Source organism: Etheostoma spectabile, unplaced genomic scaffold (assembly GCF_008692095.1).
Source record: "Etheostoma spectabile isolate EspeVRDwgs_2016 unplaced genomic scaffold, UIUC_Espe_1.0 scaffold273, whole genome shotgun sequence".
Classification (NCBI taxonomy): domain Eukaryota; kingdom Metazoa; phylum Chordata; class Actinopteri; order Perciformes; family Percidae; genus Etheostoma; species Etheostoma spectabile.
The window spans coordinates 1,520,928-1,530,621 of record NW_022605577.1 but is presented as its reverse complement, the minus strand read 5'-3'; the positions used below and the strand labels follow the sequence as shown (position 1 = coordinate 1,530,621).

The window sequence follows — 9,694 nt, the reverse complement described above, 5'->3', positions numbered from 1 at the left end:
TAGCAAAATATCAGATTTTTAAATAACCAAATATTTGTATTGGTGTTGGCCTTAAAAATTGGTCGGGCTCTAATTGAAATATATTTTTAAGACGTTTTTTAAACTAGTTAAGTGTCCAGTTAGATTTTAGCACTGACTTAATGTAGAACCCTATAGAATATGTCTTATAGCTTAATTAAATTCTCTATTCCATGATTCCGACCATGATTGACTCAAACTATTGGGCTCTACATTAATGCTGCCCCAGCCCCCAGCCCTCGTTGAGTAAAAACAACGTTTCTGGGGGAAACACTGTTTTAAGTGTCACATGAGTGTTTTTTCTGTCAGTTTTCCAGAGCCTCAGCTGGCCAACCACTTCTCTGAAGAACTCTTTGGTCGCAGCGGGGAGGAAAGTACCCTGAGCTCAGAGGACCAAAGGTCACCAGAGTTCACTGTTCGAGCCCGTACGCCTAGTCCTCTCCCTCCACCCGCACCACCACCACCAACAACCCAAGTCAAGGAGAAAACCCCAACACCCAAGCTGTTCACCCCAAGCAAGATCAGCTTCACTGTAAGAACATTTCTTACACACAGTGTTGTTCTCCATGTACTCTCTTTTTGCTACAGTTTGTAGCTGCCATCATGCTTAACATCTGTCTTGTGTGACTTAAGGCGAGACACTACAGGTGAACAGGGTAAGATTTTAACTAGCAGATATTACCATGGGACTTTCCCAGTTGATTACTTACATTAAGATGAGAAAAAAAAGTATTTTAAAGTTTTCTGTAATTTCCATTACATTAGACATTATCTAATTAAATATGCGCTATTTTGCACATATTTAAAATAACGAAATCTCAATATTGGATAAAGTAAAATTATTTGTATTTATCCTGTAAATCAGAATATACTGTAAATAGCCTTAAAACATATTTTGGGAATAAATAACTCAGGCAATGAATGATATATTTACAAATCCCTCTGTCAATGTCTTCATAAAATAACTAGGTACAAGACTGGAAAGTTTGGTGTACTGAAGTGAAGATGTTGGACCTGGAGTCTGAGAGAATAGTCATTTTGAGAAAACTGTTTTCAAGATTTATATTGTAAAATTCCATGGATTTCTATATGAAAACTGGCCAAGTAATTGCTTATCTAGCACATGAACAATGACAACTGAATAAAAGAACATTGCCAAATAAGGCCTTCAATTAACCACAAAGAACAACAAATACAGACACTTTTCTATGTCCATCGGAACACACAATGTCCTCACAGAACACAAAGTTCACCCATGAGTGTTGAAAGCCTAGCTCTCCTTGCCTGCACCATATGTAGGCCCCTCACCCCTCTCTTGCTGATGCCTTTTCAGCTTTTTAGTTGTGCTCTAGAGTCTTTCGGCCATGTTTTTGCACTCTCTGACTGGATGGATTTGGCTTTTGTCATCCTCAGCATGTCGGTTTCCCTGATGGTGGTGACAGTAACGACAGTACTTTCCAGCCAAAGCTTATCCATAATAACTTTTCTGACACAACCCTGTTGCCATGCCTGTCACTCTCTTGCCATGCCTCTGATACGTTTTAAGGTGAAGGGCAGGGAACCCCAACACGTTGCTGATTTTTCTAAGAGCTGCATATCCCAATCCTAACTTTTATGCCAAGAGGACCATTCGCAAATTCACATCAAATGCGACATCGTTCCTGAACTCATCTTGAAGTCCCGTGGACGGCACTCAAGCAATAAACTGCTACAGAACCCATGATTCTGTGGATCTATATACATTTTTAGCCCTGAGCCCTTTTAGCCCACAATTCTAAATTACCAATCAGCTTGTTTAATGCGCAACATGAACAAGCAGCCTCTGTTGTATAGCGTGTGCTTCACTTTTATTTATAAATTGGCTTATGCTAATTTTTCTTTTCCCCCTTGCGAGTGACAACTGCTGTATTATTTTTGATTTGATGCAAAGTCATTTTCATTTTATTCATAAGGTCCCACGGAAAGCTAAACCAGGAATTGTCAAAGAATACTGCGTGATGCGTCTGAACGAATCACGTTGTCAGAAATTGGCATCAGCCAATAAGATTGCGCTTTCAGAGTTAAATTGCCAATTTTACATTCACGATTGGTTGCTGATAAAAAGGAAATTAACTTATTTGGATCCAACAACATAGCACAGGAGAGATAGTTTTCTAACGGTATATGTCATGACAGTGTGCCGACAGGATGATAATTTAGAACGCCAACTTTTGTTGAATTTAGGAGAAATCTACAAACGCAAACATACAGCGTGTAGTAAAATCAATATAAAGAAATACATGTAATTGAAGAATACATGGCTCAAAATCTCAAAATTGCACAGTGAAAACAACCCAGGTGTTTTTGCCTGCCGTGTCTCGCCTTAATATGTCCAGTTTTTAAAGGTTAAATGGGAACGGCAAATTTACATTTACACCAGCTTTAGAGAGAAAACAAGATACATAAATAAGTGCATGCTGTATGCAGCCAAAGGACGTCTGCAATATATATTTTTTTTTATTTTACCAGGGAAAAGAATCACATTCAGATTAGAGTCTCTTTTACAAGTAAGCCCTGGCCAAGAAGGCAGCGCATAGAGGATACACTTTAACAGAAAACAAGTAACAGACAGACGGTTGGAGAGGAATAAGAAATAAGAAATAAAAACAGAAAATCACATTTTAAAAACAAGGGCAGACATGTTAATATATTTGGTTTTGGTAGGACTTGAATTCAGTATATGAAATAAGAACCTGCAGTTTCAGCTGATTTAGATGAACTCATTCCATGAAGTAGAAGCACTATAACTAAAAGCCAAACTCTCTTTTAGTTAGTGGAACATCATACATTATGCATCTACTTGATCCTAGATTGTATTCAGATCTTTTAGGTTCTAAAAGTGTAGTTATGCATATAAACAGTGTCTGTCTCTTTGGTGTCCTAAGGTGTCTGTTTAGGGAGTATAACTATTAGATTTTTTTTAAAGAATATTTCAGAGAGCTTGTCTTTTTTACATTTTGAACAAGCAGGAAATATGACATACTGAATGCGTTAACTCCATCTTAAATATTCTTTTACATTTTAAAAATTAAAAACATTTGGTATTCAAGAAGCATGTTAATTCGCTTCCTCCCAGTAAAATGTGTATAATATTTCTACCAGTACTTTTTCTTTTTATATTCAATTATTTTTGTAAATGTGTGTCTTCTCCCTTCCAGTCCTCCCAGTCAGGAGGCAACAACATGAACCTGTCAGACCTACCTACCTTCACTCCCAGCGTTTTCCCTCCCAGTGCCTTTAACTATGAGCGACCGAGGCATTTTATCCAATCACAGCCATCCTTTCAGGCACCCAGCTATGAAAGTGTTCTGAAAGATGAAGAGGAGAACCAAAATAACTTCCAACAGAGCCTCAACCTTTCCCAAAATAGTCAAAATGTTATGGAGAAACGGAGTCAAGCTAAAATGATGTCTACACAAAGTCAGTCTCTTTCTCAAACTCAGTCAGTGTCCAAGTCCTTGTCACAGACCCAGTCCCAGTTTCAGTCCCTAAGCCTCAGTCAGAACCAAACCCAGTCTGTTGCCCAGTCTCAGATCCAGGCCCAGAGCCGGACTCAGAGCCAAACTCAGAGCCAGACTCAGAGCCAGAACCAAAGCCAGAGCCAGATCCAGATCCAGATCCAGACCCAGGCCAACGGCACAAGCAAGTCCTCTCCCTCCTCATCAAGTCTCAGCTCTCCCATTTCCACCCCGGCATCCTCTGCCGCCCCTCCTCTATCCTCTACTGCCGCCTTGCTAAGTCCCTCTGCCCCCACCACCTCCTCCCCTTACCCAGCCTCCCCATCCTCTCTTCCCCGCACCACCATGCGTTCCACCATCACCCTTACCCCCAGCATCCCCAGTGCCACCGGCCTTGGTAGCGCCACCCTGCCAGCTAATCAGGACACCATGTCAGCGCCTGCTGCCTTCCTCTGCTCTGTTCTGCCTTCCCAGTCCGCCTTCTCCCCGTTTTCCTCCTCCAAGCTGTCTCCCAACTCCAATCTTCCCCGCCCTTCCATCTCTCCGTCCCGCTCCCCTCTCGCCCCCTCGAGCCCTCTTCTCCCCATGAGGGCTTCCTCCTCTCCTTCCTACCTCCCTAAGCAGCCTCTCCCAGTGTCACCATCCCACCCTTGCTCCCCTCTCTCTCCCTCCTCCTCCTCTGTCCCACAGCCCAACACTCCCAACGGTCAGAACAGAGTACCACCTGCTGTGGTCTCCTTGCCCGCCAGCTACAAGGGAGCGCCAAGCATGTGAGTCAAAGTATACCAATTTGATATATATATATGTATGTGTGTGTGTATGTATATGTGTGTGTGTATGTATATGTATGTATGTATGTATGTATGTGTATATATATGAAATGTTGTAACACAAAGGATTACAAAGCATTACAGTTCTCAAGTGCCTATTCTGCTCTTTTTACCTTCTGTTCCTCCCTCCTTAAATCTCTCTCTATCCCCAGCCTTCCCAAACCCATTTTGAAGAAGTCTATAGCTCCTCGGCCTTCTTCCTCTCGCTCCACAGATGACGACATCCAGGGATCCAAAGACGCTCTCATCCAGGATCTGGAAAATAAGCTACGCTCAAAGGAAGCCAGGAGGAGAAATAGCCAGGTGTGTGTGTGTGTGTGTGTGTGTGTGTGTGTGTGTGTGTGTGTGTGTGTGTGTGTGTGTGTGTGTGTGTGTGTGTGTGTGTGTGTGTGTGTGTGTGTGTGTGTGTGTGTGTGTGTGTGTGTGTGTGTGTGTGTGTCCTGCAAACTGTGTTAGAGGTCCAAGAGCAGTCAAAAAAAAACATCCCCCCCACCTACATGCACACTCCAGCCCATTCTCATTAAAGCCTCGGATATACAGTCGCGTGACACCGAGCATGCACGGAGACGATTATGCTCAACACGTTGTTTGTTGCAGTATTCTCCTAAACGCCAGCAGGGATACAAACCTGTTTTCCTCATACAGAAAGAGAGAAAAAAACATATGCTTTCCTTTTTTGTGGCTGCAAACTAAGTGAGTAGTCAGTTTTATCTACATTTCTTTTGATTTTGTAAACAACCTAAAAATACTCATATACTCAATACGCATTAAATATCTTATTCTTATACTTTATTGGCAGGAGTTATCATATAAAACATCTCAAACGTTTGTAGAGGTAGCACAAAACTAAACATAAATAAGTGCATACAAAACGCAATACAATAAGAAATAGCGCTTGTTATATTTATGCTCCTTTTTGAATGTTTTTCATATGGGGCAATGGCCACAAAAAGACGACATTGTTTTGGCACAGCAGCTAAAAGCACAACTAATGCTAGCACTGTTAACAGCAGACAAACTACTGCTTTGGTCCAAACTTGCAGGCTGTGGACTCGAGCATGCATGAATCTGCTTTTTCTTTTTTGTGATTAAAGCCTCCATGGCAGGAAAATGTCACTTTATGAGTTTTTTTTAACATTAATGCATTCCCCCAGCCTGCTTATGGTCCCCCAGTGGCTAGAAATGATGATAGGTGTAAACCGAGCCCTGGGTATCCTGCTCTGCCTTTGAGAAAATGAAAGCTGAGATGGGCTGATCTGGAATTTTTATGACCTCATAAGGGGCAAGGTTACCTCCCCTTTCTCTGCTTTACCCACCCAGAGAATTTGGCCCACCCATGAGAGAGACATCTTGGATTTCAAACGAGCAAAGTGGCAGCTGGTCTTCCTCAAAAGCTACAGACTCAGAAATGGCACATCCTAAGGAAAGGTCATTGTGGGACTGGCTCTAGTGGCTGGAATTCTGCAATTGGGAAAATTATACTTCAGATTATACTTACTTTAAAAAAAATTTTTTTTTACAAAACATACAACTTGCAATATAAACCTTCCATCAACACCACCCGCTCAGACACAAATCAAGAAAGTATGTTTAATTGACAACACCATAAGCCCATCATACACATCTCTCCCCAACACAAAGCTCCCTAGGAGCCCTCCAGAAAGCTCAGGTACTTCCCCCATCTTCTAGTGTAGACATCCAATCTGGCCAGCCGTTTATATGACATTTTTTTTCAAACGCGGCCACCCTAGCCGATCCTGGATTGACGGCACCCCTTCATTTTTCTGTCCTCTTAAAATAATCTGTCTGGCGATCATTAAACTAGTCTGGACCCAGCTTCTAATGTGCTTATCTATCTTGCTTAGGATTGACCCATCTCCCAGAACATATAATCTTGGGCTGAATGGAACCTGGGTCCCTGCTATTAGACACAGGTTATCATATATCCTGGTCCCAAAATCATGGACCTTATCACAGGACCATAGGACATGATGTAATTGGCCGTCCTCTGTCTTATACTTACAATCATTTGTTGTGTAAATGAGTCTGCATTTGCGTTATCTCTGGGTGGTTGCTAATTGGTACGTGTTCAGGTGATGGAAAAGATTTGTTGTGTTTCCCGTTCTGGTTGGCACCAACCGCTGACATTTTTTGCAGACCAGCTTAATCTGGTCCTCATCGCTTAATTTCCACACAAGTGATGTTGTGTAACCCTTTTTTATCAACAATCTCTTTCCCTGGAGAGGATAACTCGAGTTCATGTTCATGTCCGCTATCACTTTTGTTGCAACCATAAACCTAGCTTTACACACTGTGTGCCTGTTTATACATAAAATAATACATTATTGCAATAGTTTACCAAGACAAATTGCAGCATGCTTTCTTTGTGCGGGAAATAAATCACAATTTGAAGGTATAGAGCTTCATTTTTGAACAGAAACTCTCCTATGAGGAGCGCATGGCTCGTAGGCTGCTGGGTCCAGACAACGCCAACTACCAAGACAGTCTCTCCGACTCACAACTCGACCAGGTACGACAACAAACTTTTATTTTTAGCGAGTGGTCAATCTCAACACTTCTAACCGTGTGTATTAGACCATACTGATGTGTGTTGCAGTGCCGACTATGCTGTGTACAGACATTTATGTTGGCGCTGGTCCAAACCCCGTTAGCTTTCAGTTTGCATTTAAGACCGCACATTATTACAGTAATTTAGGTTTGAATGGCTGCACAGGGAGCCAGTTTCCCTCTTGGGGCCTCCTGATGGACTCCCAAGCCCAAAGTTTTAAAAAAAGCCTTGCAGTATAATCAGCTGTGTGTGTCTGTGTGTGATTGTTCTGCCAAAACGCATCTGTCGCTCACAGGGCTTTGCACGATCTATTCTCTCTATCAGCAGCTATTTCTTGCCTGCTTTCTGAGAATGAGCCCCTTTCACTGGTGACTACAGGACTGTTGTGTCAGAATACACACAGACATTCACACACACAGTTAGCCTCCTGGCCTTTTCTCCAACTTAAACAGTTCATCTTCAAAGTTCAAACCTGTGATTACCTCTGCTTACCTTTTGTCTGTTGTCTGTTACAGCCGCATTCACCACAAGGAAGACACACAGGTGGACTATGGTAAATAAAAATTGTAGTATCCATATTGCTCATAATTATTATCTCAGGATACCAGTCAAGCTTAAATCTCAAGGGTTTTCCCCTTGAGATTTCCGTCCAGCACGGGAGTCTCATTTTGTGCAGTTGTGAAACAAGATGAATTTAAAAAGAAAATAGGTGGAATAAAGTGAATTTTCATTTTTGCTTTTCAGATTTTTCCAGCGCATGAATAGTTGACTCTTTGTGTTTCTGTCCATGTGAGTGGGAAGTTGCTCTGTGCTGTCATGCATGACACTTTGCAATGTGTTTACATAATCCCCACATTGTGTTGTGCTATAAATATTCCTAGGGTCTTAGAACTCAAACTGTCTGTCAGGAGAGTTATTAATGGCTCAAGTCCCTATTTCAGTAGCCATGCTGTCAGAGGACAGGGACAGAACAGGAATCTGCATTACAGTAATAAGGTTGCTTGTGTGTGTGCTGTATATCCAGTCATTGAAAGTGAGTTTATGAATGAATAATCGCTCTCTCCCTGCAGGGGGAGGCGCCACTCAGGGACAGATGAACGGGGAAATGAAGGCTCAGCCATCCAGGAGAAATGTTACGCTCCTCGCTTCCTGCAGATCCCTCCGGACCTCACTGTAGAGGAGGGACGCTTCTGTAGGATTGACTTCAAGGTGAAACACACACACACACACACACACACAGAGCGTACACAACACACACACACACACACCACCACACCACACACACACACACACACACACACACACACACACACACACACACACACACACACACACAAAATAAAGTTCCAATCTTGAAGATCTCTATTGTATTCTCATTGGCGGCACCAATGGCGATAAGTGGTAATTGCAGGTGTGTAATTGTGTAGACATTAAGGGTGTGCAAAAAATCTGTTCGTATTTGAATCGTGATTCAAGCTCTACTGATTCAAAATCGATTCAGAGAATTCCCAAAATGTCTTCATATTTTTATTTTATTTATTTATTTGTATGTCTACTGCAAATAGCTACTTTATTCCCAAGGATAAATTCAAGGTCCCAGTAGCTTACAGACATCACACACATACATCACAAATGCACATTACATTTTTTATATATATTTAGATATACATACATACAGACATACAGACAGACATACATACATACATGGGAAAAAGTAACTACATTTACACACTGAATTGTTTTTTGAATCATTTTTGACCAAAATCAATATTGAATCGAATCGTGAGCCCAAAAAATCTGAATCGAATCGAATGACTATGAGACGGTGTGAAATGCAAACAACAAAAAGGTCCTAGCCTGGTCTTTTTATATTTTATTTGTACAGAGATTCTGGCCACTCTCCATTGACAAGTGTTAACTTCCTTGAAGTGGGGGTACTCTTTTAAAATGTAAAACTATTGGATCTGCCCAGAGCCACTCTGGATCTGCCATGACCAATCGTTTGGTCGTGACGTCGGCTTATCGAGCTGGAAAAAACAAACTTTTCCCAAACCCCGTGGGAAGGAGGGCCACAACATAATGGCCACCAACAAAACTCAGCAAGGATTATTCTTACTCAGGCTTTAACTTTTGGATATTCTGCAACAGACCAAATGGCTTCACTCACATCTTTCTGCACCGCCATTATGACCACTCCCTCTGTTTTGCAGGGAGATTTGGCCGGAGAAAACTCAAGAATATACCGCAAACCCAGACATAGTACTGAAGGAAAATGGTAATTGAGCGGATGTACGTAGGAGAGCAGAGAAATTGTATTTTTTCTTCTAATTCCCATCACTAATTAACACCAAGAGCTTTACATTTTCAAACTTATTAGTACAATTAAGCCTGTATTACTACAAGGTCAGGGGCTCCCTCACATAAATGGTACAAAAAATTGATGCAATAATAGTGCGGTCATGTTAAAGTAAACCGAAAGAATAAAATTGCAACTTGGCTTTTCTCAATACAGGTCGGTGGCCTCCCCACCCCAGACGTCTGCTGGTACCTGGATGGGAAAGCCATCCGTCCCGACGACTACCATAAGATGCTTGTGTGTGAGAAAGGGATGCACTCATTCATCATAGAGATCGTCACAGTGCACCATGCCGGCATTTATGAGTGTGTGGCCAGGAACCGAGCAGGGGAGAGCAAATTTACCATGAGGCTCAATGTTTTAGGTAAATGTGTCATTGCGGGACATCTTGTTTTTAGGCTGAAAATACCTTTTTTTTTTTTTT

The 9,694-nt window shown here is 41.8% G+C and overlaps 1 protein-coding gene across 2 annotated transcripts in view; it reads left to right on the top strand.

The window, feature by feature from the left end:
- myot (myotilin) overlaps window positions 1–9,694 on the top strand; it is a 44,672-nt gene that overhangs the window by 26,895 nt on the left and 8,083 nt on the right. The window contains exons 9-15 of one of the 2 annotated variants that reach the window (XM_032510834.1): window positions 328–550; window positions 3,216–4,285; window positions 4,498–4,648; window positions 6,783–6,875; window positions 7,430–7,467; window positions 7,985–8,123; window positions 9,427–9,634. In XM_032510834.1, the coding sequence (XP_032366725.1) occupies window positions 328–550; window positions 3,216–4,285; window positions 4,498–4,648; window positions 6,783–6,875; window positions 7,430–7,467; window positions 7,985–8,123; window positions 9,427–9,634 (1,922 nt within the window). The remainder of the gene's footprint in view (window positions 1–327; window positions 551–3,215; window positions 4,286–4,497; window positions 4,649–6,782; window positions 6,876–7,429; window positions 7,468–7,984; window positions 8,124–9,426; window positions 9,635–9,694) is intronic. The other variant, XM_032510835.1, reaches the window with a different exon arrangement.